At 47.7% G+C, this 20,570-nt stretch overlaps 8 protein-coding genes across 8 annotated transcripts; 4 read left to right on the top strand and 4 right to left on the bottom strand.

Annotated features, from left to right (window-relative positions):
• Window positions 1–838: 838 nt before the first annotated feature.
• ALT_6369 (25S rRNA (uracil2634-N3)-methyltransferase) lies at window positions 839–2,503 on the top strand (the record flags this gene model as incomplete). The annotated part of the gene is made up of 2 exons (XM_033562476.1): window positions 839–1,088; window positions 1,470–2,503. 2 exons carry the CDS (start codon window positions 839–841, stop codon window positions 2,501–2,503), a joined length of 1,284 nt encoding a protein of 427 aa, XP_033418367.1.
• A 117-nt stretch (window positions 2,504–2,620) lies between these two features.
• Window positions 2,621–4,044, bottom strand: ALT_6368 (FYV10 family protein; the record flags this gene model as incomplete). Its single annotated transcript, XM_089600061.1, has 4 exons — window positions 2,621–3,052; window positions 3,123–3,323; window positions 3,387–3,926; window positions 3,991–4,044. The coding sequence occupies 4 exons, from the start codon at window positions 4,042–4,044 to the stop codon at window positions 2,621–2,623; spliced, it is 1,227 nt and encodes a 408-aa protein (XP_089455523.1).
• A 649-nt stretch (window positions 4,045–4,693) lies between these two features.
• Window positions 4,694–6,441, bottom strand: cbf5 (pseudouridine synthase CBF5; the record flags this gene model as incomplete). The annotated part of the gene is made up of 5 exons (XM_033562474.1): window positions 4,694–5,029; window positions 5,097–5,323; window positions 5,383–6,014; window positions 6,080–6,236; window positions 6,330–6,441. 5 exons carry the CDS (start codon window positions 6,439–6,441, stop codon window positions 4,694–4,696), a joined length of 1,464 nt encoding a protein of 487 aa, XP_033418365.1.
• Window positions 6,442–10,731: 4,290 nt separating this feature from the next.
• On the top strand, window positions 10,732–11,728 carry ALT_6366 (prephenate dehydratase PHA2; the record flags this gene model as incomplete). Its single annotated transcript, XM_033562472.1, has 2 exons — window positions 10,732–10,785; window positions 10,841–11,728. 2 exons carry the CDS (start codon window positions 10,732–10,734, stop codon window positions 11,726–11,728), a joined length of 942 nt encoding a protein of 313 aa, XP_033418363.1.
• Window positions 11,729–12,079: 351 nt separating this feature from the next.
• ALT_6365 (translation termination factor eRF1) lies at window positions 12,080–13,838 on the bottom strand (the record flags this gene model as incomplete). The annotated part of the gene is made up of 5 exons (XM_033562471.2): window positions 12,080–12,120; window positions 12,191–12,340; window positions 12,423–13,551; window positions 13,612–13,661; window positions 13,718–13,838. The coding sequence occupies 5 exons, from the start codon at window positions 13,836–13,838 to the stop codon at window positions 12,080–12,082; spliced, it is 1,491 nt and encodes a 496-aa protein (XP_033418362.1).
• A 1,089-nt stretch (window positions 13,839–14,927) lies between these two features.
• On the top strand, window positions 14,928–17,100 carry ALT_6364 (putative transporter; the record flags this gene model as incomplete). Its single annotated transcript, XM_033562470.2, has 6 exons — window positions 14,928–15,091; window positions 15,153–16,102; window positions 16,155–16,283; window positions 16,345–16,442; window positions 16,491–16,657; window positions 16,719–17,100. The coding sequence occupies 6 exons, from the start codon at window positions 14,928–14,930 to the stop codon at window positions 17,098–17,100; spliced, it is 1,890 nt and encodes a 629-aa protein (XP_033418361.1).
• A 45-nt stretch (window positions 17,101–17,145) lies between these two features.
• On the bottom strand, window positions 17,146–18,006 carry ALT_6363 (25S rRNA (adenine2142-N1)-methyltransferase; the record flags this gene model as incomplete). Its single annotated transcript, XM_033562469.2, has 1 exon — window positions 17,146–18,006. The coding sequence occupies one exon, from the start codon at window positions 18,004–18,006 to the stop codon at window positions 17,146–17,148; it is 861 nt and encodes a 286-aa protein (XP_033418360.1).
• A 430-nt stretch (window positions 18,007–18,436) lies between these two features.
• On the top strand, window positions 18,437–19,339 carry ALT_6362 (60S ribosomal protein uL23; the record flags this gene model as incomplete). Its single annotated transcript, XM_033562468.1, has 4 exons — window positions 18,437–18,464; window positions 18,765–18,826; window positions 18,898–19,184; window positions 19,252–19,339. 4 exons carry the CDS (start codon window positions 18,437–18,439, stop codon window positions 19,337–19,339), a joined length of 465 nt encoding a protein of 154 aa, XP_033418359.1.
• Window positions 19,340–20,570: the final 1,231 nt, after the last annotated feature.

The following is a 20,570-nucleotide window of genomic DNA, read 5'->3' as shown; positions in this document are numbered from 1 at the left end:
CGAGACGTTGATGTGTGCCTTACTATGAACGACGGACGCCCTTGTTATCAAATGGAATCAGCTCCCCGAAACAAACGTGGACTCGCCCCTAACATGAACGTGATATGTACCTATACTCCCTTTCAGACGTAGTTGTCCGCATTTCGGTCAATTCCGTTGTTGCTTTTGGCCTTTGTGGTCGATAAAGCTTCCTAGGAACCTCGACCTACCCTCATCGTATTCGGTCTGACGGGAAGGTTGCCTCCTTTCTGCTAAGATTATTGTTTCATCCCAAAATTTTGGTCGCGGCTTTCATTTCACCCTCCCCCGTCTTGATTGATACTACCTGCTCATATGCATGCCAATTTACGCGACGTTGAGACTGCAGACAGGTCAGATGTTGAAGACAGTGGAATTGTCTTTTTTTTTTTTGACAGTGTGATGTATATAACAACCTTGTACTTCTTTTTAATATGGTTATAGAGCGGGTTGGGTGACATGGTCCGTTCTTTGTCAAAATTGCTGAGGATTCAAAAAATACAGAATAGAAATCAAATCAGGAAATAACAAAAAGTAATCTATGAAATGAGCAGGCCAGTTATCTCTGTTTCCTACCTGAGATTTAATTCAAGAAATCCATTAATCTCGGGAAATGCATTGGCCCGCGCGCAGGTTTGGAACTACTATTTTTTATTTTTTCTTCTTCGGATCTGAGTCCTACCTTAATGGGGGAGTAGTCGCTAAACGGCCCAGTTATCCAGGCAGTTCAAAGAACCGGCTCCGTCCTCAATTCTATCTTCGTTTAGATCCGTCCTGAAGACGACAAGACCTGAACGACACAAGTTTATATCTTAGAGACATGCCCAGATCGAAAAGAGTCCGGGCTAACGGGCCCCAGCGCGGTGATGGGCCTGGCTTCAGAGGAGCGCGGAAAATGCACGCGTTTTCGAGATTATCTACATCTGCGGGGCCATCTTCGACATCTAAGACCCAGAAGAGTGGCATTGGCAACAATGGTACAGCGGAGAAGAACAAAAAGAATCCGGCCCAACATCGACGGCCTATTGTCCCATTCGGACGGAGAGACCGTATCCTACTTGTGGGTGAGGGTGAGCGCTTCCTCTTTTTATATTTCCCTACTGCTTTTCAAGATTTAAGTTTCCTTTTGATGATTTTCCTTCTCAAATACTTGAAGCGTCCAGAGCCCTTAAGTCAATGTTGTTCTCCCTATTTGCATTCGTCTCATGTGCTTGGCCGACAGAGTCAGCGAGCGGCGATGTTCCCGCATGTGTTAATCTGCGAGGGCACTCGTCGTGTTGGCTTTGTTGAGTTTATAGTATACTAGCGATCAGTATTGACATTGACCTGACCTGAAGCTATTCTGTGCCTTTCCTTCCGTGTACTCATGCTGGCTCGGCTGAGCCCTGGTGTCTTGCGGTTCAAGTACCAGAGTTCCTGAATTGCAAATAGTCTGATGATATGTTTTCTAGGGGACTTCTCATTTGCTCGCTCTCTAGCAGTGCAGCACCGTTGCAGGAATATCCTGGCCACATGCTACGACTCAGAAGAGATGCTATACAGCAAATATCCACAAGCTAAACAGCATGTCCAGGATCTTCTTAGCTCGTTCTCTAATAAGAAAAAACAGAGTGATCCTGATGGATCTGAGACGGAGAAGGAAAGCACTCGGGGAAAAAAGGAAGCCGGAGAGCAGTCTGATAAGAAACAAGACTGCAAGCGTCGGGCTCCGAACTTACTCTTCGCAGTTGATGCGCGAAAACTCGGATCTCCCGCCGGAGGTGGGAAGGATGTCCGCACAGGCTTTGCACGCCGCGAGCGCAAACGTCCTGCTTGGCAGGAAAATAGGCAGAAGATGGAGCCAGCGCCGACTACAGGTGGTCCTTGGGATATCATATGTTTCAACTTCCCACACGTCGGTGGCCTATCAACGGACGTGAATCGACAGGTTCGCTCAAACCAGGAATTACTTGTCGCCTTTTTCAAGGCCTGCGTGCCACTGTTGTCGGCCCGTCCGCAAGTCTTGAACGGCGATGATGATGATGAAGACGACGAAGAGGATGACAGTCGGAGCTCAAGTGAAGACAGTGAATCAGACTCGGGCGAGCAGGATGATCAGGATATCCTCGCCCATGGACGGCGAAGTAGATACAGGACCGAGCCAGGACAGATTTTAGTGACCATGTTTGAAGGCGAGCCTTACACCCTATGGAATATCAAGGATCTTGCACGGCACGCCGGTTTGCGGGTGGTCACGAGTTTTAGATTTCCGTGGAGCTCTTACCACGGATACTCCCACGCTCGAACCCTCGGCGAGATCGAAGGAAAGCATGGGGGAAGAGGGGGCTGGAGGGGAGAAGACCGCGAGGCAAGAATGTATGTCTTTGAGGTCAGGCAAGAAGATCAAGTTGCACCGCCGAAGAATCCGCAGGCTACTAGACTGGACACTAAGGGAAAGAATAAGAAAAGGTCAAGGGACTCGTCCGATAGTGAAGATAGCGACTAAGCTGTTAAGAATTTTGTTCTCGTACTTAGCCTCTCCAGTGCCTTCTGAGAAATAATACACAAATCAGGAGAGAATATGAAAACATGCAACAGCCTCGTTATTCTGATACCTCCACAACTACATGATGTAAACTTTTTTCATCTCACTCTCGTCGAAGATCTCGCCGGTGGTAGGATCCTTCACCTTGCCTGTTTCGACACAGCCAAGTTTCTTGCTCATGTCTAGCAACCGCTGCTGACCGTAAATCCTACCATTTGGCAAGACAATCGGGTCACTTTCAACATAGCTCTTAGCATGATGGGCGTACGGCATATTACGCGCAAGTTCATTCAGCTCAGTCGAGCATATGGGGCATACGGACGTCGCGGTAGATAAAGAGTTGGAGCTCGAGGATGTATATGCGGAATGGCAAGATGGAGTCTTGAGGGCCGATAAGCCAGCAGACAATGCAATATGTAATAACGGGCTTGAAGGCAACGATAGAAGTTCATGATGGGTCCGGATGAAGAGGTCAGACAGATGATTCCACCGGTCGAATGAGTACATTGACTGAAAATTGGTTAGCTGGATTTTTCAGGCACAACGGGCGGATTTGAAGACAAAGTTTAGACGGATGTACCTTGTACGGTTCAGCCTTAGTTTCCTGAGGGAAGGCGAGTAGTCCTGCTGCTCGATGGATTTCTTTTGATTGCGTTTCGGTATACGGAGCAAGATATCGTTTGGCATGTGCCATAGCGTCCATGAGCTTCCCTCTATCACCTGTCCTGAGCATTTCGATGTACTGCTGCAGGCGTAATTCAAACTCCAGATTGAACTGTGTCTGGCTTGTTAGTGAATGAGACTGGATTCAAGACACGGCTATGTTCATGTGTACTCCACATACCTGGCTCTTCTTCAACGCCGCTTTGTTCTCGTTACACCACTGCAAAGCGTCCTTTGTTTCCCCACGGCGCAAGCTCTGAGCAATCCTTTGGCACTGTACGAAGACATCCAGATCAACTAGGTCTTCGATGCCCTTGTCCTGGGCCAACTGCTGAGCACTCTCAGTGTACCCGGAACGCAGCATGTGATCAACCACCAGTCTATCCAGCCTGATCCTGGACCACTGGTCATATTTGACATCTGCCAAGCTGGGAATTTGGTGCAGATGCTCCAGATGCTGTATACGTTTTCGTGACTGGTTTTGGATTTTCTTCTCCTCCTGCTGGATACTTTCCATTTTCCGTTTCAGGTTTTGCATGCGAGCCAACATAGAGTCGAGAACCGCGAGAGTTTGATCCGGTGTCTGACCATTTGACAGGGAGGCATTGGCGGCCTCTTTGAGCGCGGGAATGACATATTCCCGTTCCCTCTCGACAAGTCGTTGAACAGACTTGAAGTTTCTCCGTGCAAGCTCGTGAGGTAATCGTAGAAGAGGCTGGTCCTACACGACCACAAGATGCCAACATCAGCTACAGCGTATGGACATGGGCAGTGGTGGGAATTACCAGGAGCAGATGATTCTCCGCATTGAGCTTCGTTGACGTGAGCTCTGCAGCCATGACGATTTCCGGATCGTCTGCGCGTGGTCGTATTCGATACTTCTTTACGTTAAGCCTGGAAGGAGGGAGATCGCGGGGGTTTGGATAATAAGCCTATGATTAGAGTGAGATAACAAAGAGAGAGAAAGCCGTTGCGACGCAGCACAAGTTGGCATCCATGTAGCAGGTGGGACAGGCGGCGGGGAAATAATCGGCTTGGCGGACTTGGTGCGGAGAACATCGGCGAAAAGATCACGAGTCACGGCACTGAAAGGCCCTTCCAACATAAACGCAAAGTACTTTTATCGAACGCCAGTAAGAGGAGATAAGTAATACATAATTTTTATATAGATAGCTGTACACTGGTAATCCAGGACGATACCTGAATCATAGACGCTACCTGGATACCCACGTTGGTGGAATCATATTACAATGAGATGCGATGAAGGCTCTTTCTGTGATTGCTGACTCGAGAGCAGTCGTTGTAAATGATACAAGAAAGACTAACATTGGTTCCCTTTTCAACCCAAGACTCCGATAAACAGAAAACAAAATAAGATACAGACAGCGTGCCCGTATGACAGTTCGAGAAGCAAATACACAGCAGCAACAAAGTCTTCCAACCATGGAAGCCCGGTATCCGAGCGAGCAATAAGGTCCCAGTATATGTCTAGTCGCTGTCATCACTGTCCTCCTTCTCCTGCTTGGACTTTCTCCGTTCTTTCTTTTCCTTCTTCTCCTTCTTCTTGCGCTTACGCTCTGCACGTTCCTCTGGTGTTTCGCCCTCATGCCTCTTGCGTTTCTTCTCTTCCTTGGTTTCATCGACATCCATCTTGGACTGGGGTGAAGATGGCGCCTCGTCCTGTTCCGTAGTTGGGGCAGCAGCCACGTCTTCTTTAGCTGTCAATTCAGGTGCAGCCTGAGCGGAAGCTTCATCGGGGGCGCTGTAATCCTTGTACTCGGTCTTCCATTTGGCGGGGGTGTCCTCATTTGCTCGGCCATATTTCTTGAGCGCTGGTCAGCGAACAAAAACCACGAAAACCTATGTTGGAAGGCGAAACCCAGCAACTTACATCCAGTTTTCCAGCTGACTTGAGCTTTTTCTTCTCCAGAGCTACAGGGCCCAGACCCCATCTGCGAGGGTAAAGATCACGTTCCATGATGCAACGTTTGACCTTAGCTACGACACCATGATCGCAGGTGGAAAGTTCAACAGTAGACATTTGAGCGATACCAATGGCGATGGCTTCACCCTTTGTGGTCATGAGAACAACTTCTTCGTTGACATCAATGCCAGCCTCTGGACATCGGTCAGCAACCAGGTAGAAATCGACATCACCAAGAGTAAACCGAACTTACCAAAGCGCAGGAGACCAGGAATCATGAGCTTTGCGCCATAGCACACAGCGTTGACGGCGCTGTCTTTAACGACAATACGCTTGTAGGTTGTGAGAAGAGACTCGAGAGGTCGGATGACCCTGCGCAGGTAAGACTCGTCCCGCTGGTTATCGTACATCCACTGCGCATCCAGGACGTCATGAAGAGTCACGAGGCCATTGTTCTCGTCCATAGCTCCACTTCGTACACGCCGAAGTTCCTGCATGTGAGCACCGACACCAAGCAAGAGACCCAAGTGAACGCAAAGGGTTCGAATATAAGTTCCCGCCTCGCAGCTGACCCAGAACACGCCAAGGTGTCTATCATTGTCGAACTCGTAGAGTTTGCTTTCGTGGATCGTTCTGATACGAAGCTGACGCTTGACAGCAGAGATCAGAGGAGGCCGCTGGAAGAGAGCGCCAGTCAAGGTCTCAAGAGCTCTCTTGAACTGAGCCTCACCACCGGGAATCTTGTCATGGAGACGAATGACGCAGACGTACTCTTTTCCGGCACCTTGTTGGGACTTGACCAAGCGGGTCGCACGGTCAATACAGACGATCAAGCAACCGGTGACCTTCGGGTCAAGAGTTCCACTGTGACCAGTTTTCTCCGCCCTGCAAAACACGCCATGGTTTTAGCATCTGGTTCCGAATATCAGCGCAGAAAGATTACAATTTACCTCAAGATCCTCTTCATCCAAGCGACAACCTCGTGACTAGATGGATTGGAAGGCTTGTCGAGGTTGATCACACCTGAACTGATGTAGGACTTCAGGTCACGCTTGAGAGGCGAGCAACCAGCGGGAATTGGTGTGAAATGACCGGTTCTCACCATGACTGGGATAAAATCAGTTCAAGCTACTTTACACAAGAATAACCCCGTCATCCCGCAGAGCGAAGGACCATGAATGTGATCAAGTATTCACGTACGCTTGTCATAATTCTTTAGTAGCAAAGGCCACTCTTCTGTGGAGATGTTGGAGGCACCAGCCTCAGGCTTGATGGTGTAGTCCATCTCTTCCTTAGCCACTGAGACTGCCATGTTGAAAGTTGGCTTCAAGAGTTCAATATCACTGGTGAGGGCGCGTTTTGGTGAGAAGCGCAAGAAAAATTGCACCGGCTTCACCAAGGTTTTGCTCTGGCGCTAGTGAGAAAAGAAACTTTTGGGAAATTTTGAAGTGCGGCAAATGGCCTAACTACCAAAGAGGTTAGCGTCGGGAAGCTCAGAATCAGGCCGATAGTCCCGTGATTTTCAGTTAAAGTAATCCACATCATCATATTTCATTGTCTTTCTCGGACACCGGTGCCCAAGTCTCTGCGCTGCGGTGCGCTGCATAGATAGCTAACATGGTCCAGGTCTACTCTCGCTTATACAAGAGACTGCCGCGTTCCTGCGTCTACATTATATAATGTTTTGTGTTTTGAACATTCATGATGTACTGGATTATGAATGAAATGACGCTTCTTGATTTCAAGAATAAAGCGGAGGTGACACTTGTTAAAATAAGGAAGCTGCCAGGCATAGTACTATGCAGTATCGACTACATCAGCAAAGACAAAGATAGGAAGTAAACAGTAGAGCCTCGGACTCTAGGACCTGTTGTCAGACAAATTAGCTACCGCCAAGTCTCCGCCCCGGCCCTCTTCCACCCCATGAGCTCTGAAAGGATGAAGCCCAGCCACTTGATGAAGGGGGGTTTTGGCCCGCTGGCCGATAGGCAGTTCCATAGGCCCGATATTCCCCTCTAGGGGCGTATGCGGCGAAAAATCTCCTTACGAAAGCTGGCGTGGTGAGGTAGTTTCTTCCTCCACCGAAGGTCGGATAAAGACGTGTGAGGAAATCATACAAGTGGGCGGCTATGATTCCCATACCCTCGCTCAATGCAGCCGGCCAACCGGCCATGACCAGAGTGAGCACGAGCATCGCCCAGGGTAAGTATTCGATGGGTATCTGGATGATAATAAAGGTTGCTCTTTTCCCCCGATTGTCCTGTGCAAAGGTATAGACAAATGCTAGAATCAGAGCTGTCGCAAGTTAGCATGGGTGAGAACACGATCCGCCAGGTTAGGCTCACCCGAGGTGAAGATTACGCCACTTAAGAAGTAACCTGCGGTGACCTTCGATTTATCAGCATTGTGTACCTGATCAAGGCTACTTCCAAGGTAGAAATTCGAACAGGTTTCAGGAGAGAGTATAACAATTCATGATTGACATTACAGATAGAAGAGTATATGGAATGTAGGGCACCATAACCACCAACGTGATACTATTTAATCACGATGGCTATCTCAGTGGTCTTCCCACCATACCCACAACGCATACAGCCCTATAGGATCAATGAGAGAGGTGCTGTAAGTGATGCAGGGGTGATCTTCCTCGCTTCCAGGAACCGCTTCAGCTAGTTGAGGCTGGGCGGGCAGATAATGCGAGGTGACTATGCTAGGGTTCAAAGAGAAGGTTTGCAGAGACGAAACGTTGAGGAAGTGTGGTGATTTTGCTATAGGATGATGACCCATCCGATGCTTGTCCTCTAGACTTACCATGATAACAAAGGCTACGAATAAAACGTAGGTGAAGAAGTCACCAGGCGAACTGAATCGGGGTGAGTCTGTCTCAAGTGCGCTGCCATAGGTATACACTAATGGCAGGTTAGCGTGGCTAAGGACCGGTCCGACATGAAGTCGTACTGAAGTAAAGATCGAATATGAAGGAGAGACCCGATCCTGTCAAAAGGAAAGGTGAAAACAATCTCCATAACTGAGGCGGAAGCCTAAAAAGCAGCCTCGGAATGAAGACAACATAATAGCCGCTCAGCAGGCCACCATAAACCAGAGCTGATTGAGCAAATGTCAGAGCAGTAAGCGTTCTGTCATCGAACGTTAGACAGGATCCCTCAAAATAATGACTTGAAGGCGGCGTAGGTGTACCTCGTGACAGGAGGAGCAGACCAGAAACGATCCATGTTAGTGAGTGAAATTGTAAAATGGCTCCCACTGCCTGACTGCGTTGTTAGAAGAATCACAGTTTACATATCATAGAATAACGGCAGTTTTTGAAGAATGTCAACTTGAGGTCATTAAGAAGTTGTATCAAAAGGTGAGAGAAGGAGATTTTCTTCGGAGGAATAAAATGTGTGCAAGAACTAGCTCCTACCTGGATAAGTTTTTCCATTCCGGTAAACGAACAGACCCACTTTATTAGAACTCGGTTCTTTGAGAGCAAGTAAAAATTAGCTCCAACAGCAGTGGCCGTAGGGTCACGTGCAAATTCATGACTTGCTGTTACATCCTCTTACTAGGACCTCATGTACAGAGGAGGACTTCTTGTAGTACTTTTTCATCAGACAGAATATTAGCTTTTCTACCTTCTGTTTCTCTTTATGTAGGACAGGTACCCTAAATGTCGTGGTTATGCTTTCAGCAGGTTCTGTCAGATGGAATAAAGAGCTATGCGACGAGCAGTGCCCCTACTATGTATTCCCAAACTGTAGTTTGTCTCAAGGATACATGTGATTGAACTCACACTCAAGATGGCCTGGTAGGAAACGGATCCCAACCCTTCCTTCGTCTGTACTCTTGCCATGAACAAAGTTTGTCTTTCTCTATATTTCTCTTTCTAAGCACTACCGCACAAGCGACAAGGTCTGTATACAGACCCAATATTTCCAGGCTACTGACTTCGTGTCAAACGCTCATCGCAGACTGTGCTACTGACTGGGGGCGAGGACATTTGCTAAGTTTCAAGTTCTCGATCAGGTGAGAGAAGCTCTCATTTAGGAGCGGTCCTTTGGGCGCATGCACGGTAATTAGTTCCATTGTTGCACCGAAAGTTTGGGACAAGCTTCACTTTCATTGCCATCCGAGGTACAAGCACAATGTGATCATTGTTAGTTGTAAAGTCTATCACCGCGAACTTTTACACTCGTTTGTCGTCACAGTGCCTCTGACAGCCAGACCACCGTTGTGTCCTTCGATCCAAACATCCCAAGCCCCGCTTCCCTTGTCGAACCTGGGCTTACCGCAGATGGTTAAGTCCTCGTCAACGTATAAAGGACACAGATTTCTATATTCTATCTCACTGATTGCGCGGTTAGACTCCACTAAGTAGCTCTGCAAAACCGTGAGAAGCAATGTGAGAGTCAGTGGGCCGTGAACAAGGAGAGTTGGGTAACCTTCGACGTTCCGGGTATAAGATGTGTCAAGGTGAATGGAGTGCGCATTGAATGTGAGTGCTGAAAATCGAAATAATAAATCCTTGGTCGGTTTGATCTTATGGCGAAATTCGGCGTCTGAGGGAGCTTTAGTCAAAGAACTGACAGTCAGCACGTCCTCGAAAGCAAAACTTTGCTTGGTCTCAATTACCCTGAATTCTCCTGCGAACCTTCTCAAAGTCCCCTTTGTCTGTTTCGATTTGCTGTGTGGTCTTTTGGCGCATAAAAACTAAGCTTCTATTTTCAATAACCGATGACTCCCTCTCTTCATTTGCGTCGTCACTCCATAAACGTCCCCTGATACTCTCCTCTGCCTCGTCTTCCTTGACCGTGCCGATACGTCTCTCTATATCGACCAAAAGCTTTTCCTCCCCTTGGTGACCTTTGACTATTACGTCCCGAATTGTTTCAATGCAGACAGCCCGACTGCCATCAAGGAGAGGATTATGCATCAAGGGAAATCTAACCCTTCCACCAGCCCAAAGACGCCTGACAAATGGCGGTCCCGGGAAATGCAATGTATCAGTACCGTCAGGGAGTATTTGAGATAGAGTGACTTGAGGAGGAAAGTAGACTAAATGATGCCCTGGTTTCAGGAGGGGCGGCCGCTTGATTGAGGGGAGGGTCTCATGCTTGTACCCTGTTTGCTGCAAGTGTGGAATAATATCCACCAAAGTCAGGTTCAAGAGATGAGACGGTTGAGGATGAAGATAGTCATATATTAAGGGAAGTCGTCGTGCGATCAATTCCCGGCACAAGCTTCCAGAGAATGTAGAGTAAATTCGCATTTTGGTGCTTGTGTATAGCCGTCCCAATGGCAATGGAAGGTTGGCTGTAATTGCTCTCATCTAGTAATGCCAGATTCTTGTGAGCAGTCCAACAGGAAGCAAAGATGACTTGTGTTCTTGGATATCCTAGGCATTGGTGGCAGCGAACTTGCAGTTTCTGTTTGTTTTGTTTGTTCTAATGGGCTCGCAGCTACGAGTAACTCCAAGTCAGAATGCCGGAGCTCAAAAAAAAGTTCCCGCAGTGCGGGGGGGCAGCTGATTGAGAAATTTGGAAAACCCCTCCTTAACTGTTCCAGAGAGTCTAAGGAGGAGACCAGCTAGGTTCAGGGATTCATGGAGGCAATCAGAGTGACTTTTCTTGGCCCTGCGGCGTCTTTTTCCCATCAGGTCAGGAATGGTGAGCTCATCATAAACTTCGAACATCATTAATGTGAAGATACAGGCTGCCGTTGAGTGTTTTGGATTTTCTGCTGAGCTGTCACCCCGCCTATCGTTCGCGGATGCTTTCGCCGCAGTTCAGCAGGGCGAAGCAGACTATGCCATCATTCCTGTCGAGAATTCGACCAACGGATCAGTTGTCCAGAATCTTGATCTTTTAGCAGATCGATATGGGCTCTACGAAGATGTGAATGTATGCGGAGAGCATTATTTAACAGTTCACCACTGCCTGCTGGTTCGAAAGGGCCTGTCGCAACCGGATATAAGGTCAATAACAAAGCTCTATACGCACCCCCAAGCATGGGGTCAGTGTGAGAATTTTCTGGCGAAATTCCTAAAAGGCGTCGAAAGGCAGGACGTTTCTTCGACATCAAAAGCTGCTGAGATGGTCTCACTTGAGACACAAGAACACAGTGGTGCCATAGCTAGCCGATTTGCTGCTGATTACCACGGCCTAGATGTACTCTCAGAAAATATCGAGGACAAGGCCGACAATACAACGCGATTCCTCGTTCTGAGGAACACAAAGTCAGAACGTACAACCCGGCTTCCATTTGACGCTGTGAAGGCGCCCTCAGTCGCTTTAAAACCCCGCCTCACATCGTCTGCGGAAAAGACTCTAATCTCGTTCAGAATCCGTCAGGATTTTCCAGGGGCATTGGCAGACGCTCTGTTGATATTCAAGGAATTCGGTATGAATCTTACCAGCATCAACACGCGACCGAGTCAGAGGAGGGCTTGGCAATATGTATTTTTTGTCGAATGCCAACAATTCCCTACGGACCAGAATAGCCAGGGGGTTACTAAAATTCTGGATAAGATGCAGCAGGTTGCTGAGGGCTGCAGGCATCTTGGCACTTGGAAAGACCAGCTTTCAACTAGCAGCGTTTGATACGTGGTACATGCTATCTCATCTGACATCCCTGGAAAGCACAGATATGATTTTCTATATACGGAATGGCAACTTTCTTAGGAAGACGATTTCGTGTTTCATCGCGAACAGAGCCACTCTGGCAAATACCGAGGTGCATTGCTAGTTGCCGTTGGTCACATAGAGAACGCAGAAATAACGAGCGTAAATAGAAGGAATTTTGACCCAGTAAACTGTGCCAAAAAAGAACAATCTCAATCTAATCTCGCCAGCTTAGTTCTTAAGCTCGACCATGTTTTGTGAGCGGCTGAGTTCTGCACAACAGATCCACCATTCTTCAGCAAAGCACACTTCGGGCCGACCCAGGAAAATCTAGGTAGCCTCAGTGACCATGTTACGGAGCTTGGATGGCCCTGATGCGCGGCGACTTGTCAGAGTCGGTCCCGGACCAAATTGGATGTCGGAAATGGATTATAGACAAACCTCTGAGCAGCTTTATAGAATTTTGTCCAGACCACAGCGCGGTACGTGCCAAGGTAGCCATGGGTTCACCATGAAAGCCGCCTTCACGAACGACAGGGCGAGCCGTCAAAAGATCCGTGTTGGGAACTTCTGGCCGTTCATCCTCGCTCTCTGCGAGGCCGCTGAACCGTCAATCTGCACAGATGCCCTGCGTTAGCATGCAATGAGAAGATTTTTAGGGTTCAAGAAGTACCGTCGTAGAATTCATCTTCGTCATCAAGGTCGGCAAGCTGTTCAAAGTTGACCTTGTACCGCAAGAGTGCTCCAATCCCACCAAATCCCTTCACAAACTGGTTTCCTTCACTGGATTTATCTGAAACAAACTCCAGCGTAGCGCCAAAATCTTTGTAGTTCTCGGCAAGCCACTCGAGGAAAGAAGTCTGCTCAACGACTTCCATCTCAGTGCCAGTGTCTTTGTCGGTGAACAACGCTCGGTTCTCTTCTTGAGCTTTGGTGGTATTGACAATGACTTCGGAGCCAGTTGACGTCTTGAGAACATATCGAGTCACGTCGAGGTTCTCATAAACGATGAGAGTCTCCGCGGCACCGAGTTCCAAGGCCTTCAAAGTGTCATCAATACCATAGCAGACCTTTCCAGTATCTTGACTGATTTCCTGGAAATATTGGCCAATCAGCTTTTTCTCCTGGACAAACTTGACATTGCTCAAAGTCTCCGAAGAGAGTTCAATAGCTTGGTTGAACCCATTTTCTCCGCCGTAAGAGACATCCACGACTTTGATGACCTTGGCCTGCAGACGCTGATCGAACATATCTGACTGGTTGAGGTCATTCTTGAAATCAGCAGAACCTGCTAAAATCAGGCCCGCAACGTTCACTTTGTCATTTGTGATGAAGTTTTGGACAGCCAGTTCGGCAATCTTGCGCACATAGTTATGACGTTTTTCCTCACGCAGACGGGCGAAACGCAACGCGGACTGACCACCACGACCGTGTTTCTTGGGCAAGTCCACGCTTAGCTTCTGAATGACTTCTCGAGTATTGCCACTCAGTGTGCCGAAGAGGGCGCCGTTTCCATCCATGACAATGAAGCCAAACTTCTGATCTGACTCAAGGAGCTCACTCAAAGCTTCTGTATGGAACTTGTTGTCACAAAGATAAAGCGAGGTATTGATGGGTTTGAATGGCTCGAAGTCAATATTGATCTTTCGTTCTTTACCTTCTGACGTGATGATTTCACCACAGTAGACCACGAGGCCGTTTGGAGGAACCTTGTTGTACAGCTTAAGACGTTGCTGGGTAGAAGTGATAGCTGAAAGGACGGAAAGGCGGTTGACGCGAGATTTAATATTGGAAGCGGTACCCTACCAGTTCCGCCAGTGAGCAGTTAGACATAAATATGGACTCCACGGAACTGGACATACAAATTCTTCAGCTAACATCTTTGCCGCTCGCGAGATTTGATCTTTGGGGGCTGAGGAATCACGTTAGCGACGCATCTAGCAAAAGGGTGAATGCGAAGAGCCTCACGAATGATAAGAGAAATCATCGAAGTTCCATTTCCCCTGGCGGCCTCAAGCCGCTTGATAAGCTTCTTCACCTTCCATATTTCAATGTTCTTTTCAGCTTCGTTCGGCTGAGGCGCGCTCATCTTGGGCGACGCGACGGTAATTGGCGACCAGAGGCAGAATAGGGTTCACAACTTGACAGTCTGATGCTGGCAAAGATTATTATTAGCGCTAGAAGGCACAGAAGTCGGAGAAATTTGCCTCTTAATTTTTAAGGACGAATTCGTAATCAGATGGAACAAAGAAGAGAAGAGACTGAGAGGAGCAGTCGAGTCACATACCTTAAAGCTGGTCAATTTGCCGTCCAGGTCCAGCGGGGTGTTGGAGCAAATTTCATCAGGCACCGTGGGGTGGCAGGGGACAGACAATATTAAGGCGAATGAGTAATAATAATATGGGTCAGTCGTCGCCTGTTTTTCCTGGATGACATAAGCCTAATCTTGGAGGCACAGCGAGCGCCTTGTACCAATAACGTACTTTAAATGATATTATCCATCTTGTAGGTAGGGAGTACTTCATGCAAGCAATAATAGGGATGCACAAAGGCCATTGAGGATGCGTGGTTTGGGAACTGGATCTTCCTCAGGTAACTATCCTCGTGGTTCTGATAGTCATCTCTTTTGTTGCTCTTTGACTTGCATAATACCAGAGGTCAAGGTTCGCTTTGTTAAGGATTCTCCATGATTAATCCCTGTGATGCTCTGGTTTTTACCCTCATTTTCATGCTCTGCTGTCGTTTATAAATATTTAATCCCAGTCCATGTCCATTGTATCATCCGAATCTATGATGTTTAATTTTTAGTTCATGTTATGCGGTGGCTTCTTATCTGCCAGCATAGGTAAGGTACTTAACTGATATTAGACCCCACTTCACCTAACCTGCTCTACGGAGTAGATAGCTTTTATCTAAAACACTACAATGCATATTCGTCTAAAGTTGCTTTCTCCTCGTTATATATATGCTCTTGTCGGCACATTTGATACAGTCTTCAAGCACTCAATAATCCAGGATCTGCACATTTATTGTCAGGACGACCAAGACAACTGATACCTTGTTGACTTCCGTTCTATCTGTTCGTCTGTACAACTTCCTCGGCGATTCACCAACCAATATTTTGTGAGAGGAACTTGGCTGAAGGGATATAATAGAAAAGAGAAAGTAAAAAGGAGCGATGCAGGAGCAATCATTGTCGACCGCTGAGAATCACGGAGACTTGTCCGGCAATGACCAGCAGTCATATGAAGGGAGGATTTTTGATTCCGATGCCTACAGCCAAGCCAGCTCAACGAGCTACGATGGCCGTCCGATTAATGACTACGATTTGCAGAGACAAAGGTGAAACATATCATGATCGGGTTCGCTCATAGAACTTTCTCCAATTAACGTCTTTGTCTAGATCGTCTTCGTTCTCTGCGCGCTTCAGATTTGCGGGCGGCCCCAACAGCATTGATCATTTTGCTCGCTCATGGCAACGAGCCGCTTGTTTCCCCGAAGTCCTCCCTCGACGTTCCTCGTTCGCGGCGGCTAGTGCGGATGAAGAATGGACTTCGGGGTGGAATGAGGATCTTGCATCGAGAAGCTCTTTATCAGCCAGGCAGGAGGCTGATTATACACGGCCATTGCTGCATGGTGACGAGGAAGGGGACGGGAGTAATACTGGTCACTCAAAAAAGGGGTTTCCAAGTACCGCCATCCTTAGCTCATCATTGGATAGAAGCCTGGGGACATCTTACGGTACGATCTCATCTAAGATCAGTGAGACGACTCGGAGAAACGCAATACAATTTCATAGGGAGCAAGTGGCACATCGCAACGCAGCTGTAGTTCCCGATGGTGAGCCTCTCCTTGTCAAACAGATTCAGCACGATGATGGAACGCGAGAGAGTGTCATTGTAGGCCAATCTACTGTGCCGCAGACTGTTTTCAATTCGGTCAATGTCTTGATTGGAGTCGGCCTGTTGTCGTTGCCTCTGGCAATGAAATACGCTGGGTGGCTCCTGGGATTATCGTTCCTCCTCTTCGCTGCCGTGACCACTTCGTACACTGCCAAGATCCTGGCTAAATGCTTAGACGTTGACCGAAGCCTTGTGACATATGCAGATGTAGCCTACATCAGCTTTGGGCATCATGCACGGATTGTTACGAGTCTCTTGTTCTGTTTGGAGCTGATAGGGGCTTGCGTCGCCCTAGTTGTGCTTTTTGCCGACAGTCTTAATGCGCTGATTCCCGGTCTGAGCATCCTTCGATGGAAAATAATTTGCGGGTTTATGCTTATGCCGCTAAACTTCGTTCCCTTGCGGTTACTAAGTGTCACGAGTATACTAGGCATCCTGTCGTGTACTTCCAGTATGTTATTCCTTTCTTGAACGGTGCTCGCACGATTGACTAATATCAACAGTTGTCAGCATTATATTCATTGACGGTTTGGTCAAACCAGATAGCCCGGGCTCCCTTCGTCAACCAGCCAGAACCACAATGTTTCCTGACAACTGGGCTACTCTTCCGCTCAGTTTTGGTCTTATTATGTGTGAGTCTACCAGTTCCTTTGTCCGAATCTCATGCGCTGACTTGACTTATTCTCAATTCAGCCCCTTGGGGGGCCCATTCGTGCTTCCCATGTATCTATCGTGACATGAGGCATCCTCATAAGTACGGCAAGAGCCTTTGGGCGACATATATATTCACAGTATGTATTGCAGCATGCCGGCGTGTCGAGCGCTAACATAGTCAACAGTATTCATTGGATTGCGCAATGGCTATTGTGGGATGGTTGATGTTCGGCGATGGTGTCTTAGATGAAATCACAGCCAACGTGCTGTTGACGACTGAATATCCGCAGGCATTGTCTATCTGTGTGATAGTATTGATTGCAATCATTCCGATCACTAAAGTGCCATTGAAGTGAGTGAACCTCATGGATAGCTTCTCGGCGTCCCAAGACAAGGAACTGATGTAATTTTAGCTGCCGGCCTCTAGTGGCCACTGTTGAAGTTCTTTGTGGACTCGAACCGCGCCACAACGCGATGTCTGATCGTCATGAAGGGATGACAGAAACCCTTCGCCGATCACTCCAAGCCACCATACGCATATTTGTGGTGGTTGTAATTGTCGTTATGGCTATCGTATTCCCATCCTTCGACAAAATCATGGCCTTGATGGGGTCCGCATTATGTTTCACAATTTGCATCATACTGCCTCTCGCATTCTACCTGAAGATTTTCGGTAAGGAGATCGGGATGGGCGAACGTATACTGGACTGGTTTCTCCTTGTCACATCATCGGTCATGGCGATCATTGGAACTGCCTGGGCTTTTTTGCCACAAGGCATGATTTTTGCGAATTGAGCAGGGTTTTAATAGCCTTTGTTTCCCTGGACATGGCATCCTTTCTTATTGAACATTGATAGCGAAATTGTTTCGCGTCTTCCCAGGATTTAGAATCTCCTTTTTGAACGGCCGAGGCTTACCACGTCGGTCATGCTCCCAGAGCTGGAATATCAATTTCGACGTCTCTTTATTCTTTGCCAATGTGAATCCCATACTGGACAATATTTCTTGCAACCTACTCGGCGTCAGGTACCGCGAGTTTTTGACGCAAGCCAACGGCAAGACCAGAAACAGGCTAGGTCGGATGGTGATGGAGGAGCCAGCCGGGGGTGTCTCTGTCAGGAACTCTACACAACGTTTCAACATATCTCCTCTCCCTGTTGCATTTGGAACGTAGTTAAGCACCAAAGACAGACTGATGATGTGGAACCGATCATCATCGGCGCGGGGAAGAGGCCTCTCCATGAAATCCTGTTTCAAGATGCCTGGCTCCTGAGCATTCAGATCAATCCTCGTGACATCAAGGTACTGATTTTTAGAACATGCATTTTCCGTACTTAGAGCCCCAATTTCAAGCATTCGTAGCTTATAAGGCGAATTTTTCAACTGAGCTAAGCTCGGAGCAATCCAATCCACAAGGACTTTACTCGAGTCGCCGCCACGTTCCAACGACTGTCCCAATTTGCTGGCAAGTTGATAGCTCTCCAGGCCACCATTTGCTTGGATCCGCCCATCGATCTCCCGGGCTAGGTCCTGGTTGCCTGCTTTTAATGCCTGGGCTCGAGATTTCAAAAGTCGATGATGGGATCGAATGAGATTTCGGGTCGCCTTTGCTGAGAGTTTTGGGTTTTTCGCTCTAGCTGTTGGCGGGCGCGTGTGAGAGAGCAGTCTTGGCTTCTTTAAACGCTTTTTGACAGCAGCCATCGTATTTTCTCTACGGAAACAATTGCGGTGGCTCAATGCTGAGGCGACTTGAGCGAATTTCTTGAGAAAAGGGATCAAAGAAACAAAGGAAGAATAGTGCTCACTCTCCGGATGAACGTGATGTCCACATTCTGCGGGACACTGGACCTGAGATGTTCTGAATTCCTGATAGATGGACTAAATGTTACTTAGATAACAAATAATACACTAATTATATCTTAAATCCCAAAACTGTTTTTTAGGCTAGCCGAATTTGGACAGAGAAAGCGGATCAGGTTCAGTCAGCGCCAAGAGATCGGATGCTCTCAGCAAAGGGGTAAGGTCAGGTGACGCACACAGTCACTCGTAGGGTTTTCGCTAAGCGAATACTCTCGACATAATTCGACTCTCGACACTGCGACAATCAACACGACAGCGCCGGACGACAGCCATGGCCCCTAAGGTGGAAAACAAGCAAGGTAGGTTGAATCTGAGCGAGCTCATTGTTTCCTTGAAATTGCAGTTGTGTCGATGGTTTGAGCACGAGTTTTTGGACTTGAATAAATATGAGAATCGCCAAATCACCGCACCTATGCCCAGTCAATTTATACATTTACGAATCGGCGAGAGCAAGATGTCACGACCGCGCAACGGTTTCGTCTGGTTTCCAATCGTTCGCCCTTGGTGATCTAAATTGTTTTGGCGAAATCTTCAATTTTGTTAAGATTTTTGGTTCAGGGTCTATCACCAGTGAGACTGACAGCTTCTGAATTGAACAGGCAAGACCAAGCCCAGCGCCAGGGCTGGCGCTGCTGCCAAGGCAGTCTTGAAGGGTGCAGGCGTATGTTTGAACTGACCCGTCCGCGAGGCCTATATTCCATTCTCTGTACTAAGGTCTTTTGGTTCAATCAGGCGCACAAGTCTCGCAAGATCCGCACTTCAACCACCTTCCACCGTCCCAAGACCCTTCAGCTCTCTCGGTCGCCCAAGTACCCCCGCAAGTCGATCCCTCATGAGCCCCGTCTCGACGCCCACAAGGTTGTCCTTTACCCTCTCAACACTGAGAGTGCCATGAAGAAGATTGAGGAGCACAACACCCTGGTTTTCATTGTGGACGTCAAGGCGAACAAGAGACAGATCAAGCTGGCCCTCAAGAAGCTGTACGATGTCGACACCGTCAAGGTCAACACTCTCGTCAGGTATGGGACACTGGTTTTCGTGGTTTCAATGATTCATGCTGGAAACACTATTCTAATTTTTACGCAGACCCGATGGATTGAAGAAGGCCTTCGCTCGGCTAACCCCTGATGTGGACGCTCTGGACATTGCTGCCACCAAGCTTGCCATTGTCTAGATAACGGTTTTCTTTGGGTCTGGGCGAATTTTGTTGGTTTGCGTGGTGGTGCATAAATATCAGTCATAAAAGCTGGCCACGAGTGCTGCAATGAGGGCTGAATGATCAATTGAAAAAAGAATTACCTGAATGCATGATTTCACCAGACCTTTACTTTGCATAGATCTGATCTTATAAGGATAAGTAGGCCGAGCAGTCGTCCTCGAGGCTGTCGGATTGAGCTTACAAGCCTGGTCTCGTTACCAGGTAGATCCAACCCATGCGCAAGCAGCATAGTAGATGATTAGAAACAAGGTTGTGAGACATTATATTTCCTGACCTATAATACAAAACTCAAGTTCCCATTTCGCGTGGTCGATCCGGGTTTGCCTCGCATAGTTACATAGCAATGAACACATGTTGCCATGACTTGTGGAATGCACTTCCTCGTTACAATGCTGATTAAATCATTGCCCTCGAAGAGTTTCCAGGTGCTTGAGGACGGCGAAGTTCGTGTCCATCCATCGTTCGACACAGTTCTGTGCACAGCTCTCCTCTCCCTGACCCAGACGGCCTGAAGAAATCTTTCCAGTGATGCATTTCTTCCAGCAGACATCGGCGAGATGGTGAACCGCTGCCCAGACACCGAATCAGTAAAGACATTCACAGAGCCAAATACAACCCCGGGCGTATGTCCGTAACATTGCCACAATGCGAGCGAGGAAAAATTATCACGACGAATGTAGCTCAAGATCACTTACTCTGCTGAATATTGGATCGCTGAGCCTCGTTTTCCAGAAATTGTGTCAGTTCCTTTCTGTCGGCATCGCTGAGCTTGGCGATATCATTTTGAGTCTGAGGATCCATTTTCTCTACAAGAGATAGTGGGGAAGAAAATGTTCTGTATATGGAAAGTTTTGGGCTGTTTGCAGATGATTTCTCAGACAACAGTTACGAACTTCAGACGCAAAAGATGGGAATGTGTATGGAGTATTAATACTACAAGCAAACAGCAGTACCTAGTTTCAATTTGAACATGGAAATTGCGAGCGGTGTGGCGCGGCAGAAATGGAGCATATCATTTTTCCATGCCTTGGGGGGGGGTACCATTTCTTGTATTATCTACCTTCAGAAACAATAACGCCCCGGGTCTTCTAGAAGGCTAAGGCAAAAAACAGCCAGGCTTTTCATAAGATCATAGACGTTTGGAAATCGCACTGTCATTTTTCTGGGCACTACCTCTCTGGTTCTC

Source organism: Aspergillus lentulus, assembly GCF_001445615.1.
Source record: "Aspergillus lentulus DNA, contig: Alt12, strain: IFM 54703, whole genome shotgun sequence".
Taxonomy (NCBI): Eukaryota; Fungi; Ascomycota; class Eurotiomycetes; order Eurotiales; family Aspergillaceae; genus Aspergillus; species Aspergillus lentulus.
Note: the sequence above shows the minus strand (reverse complement) of the source record. Positions and strands in the feature narration are given on the sequence as shown.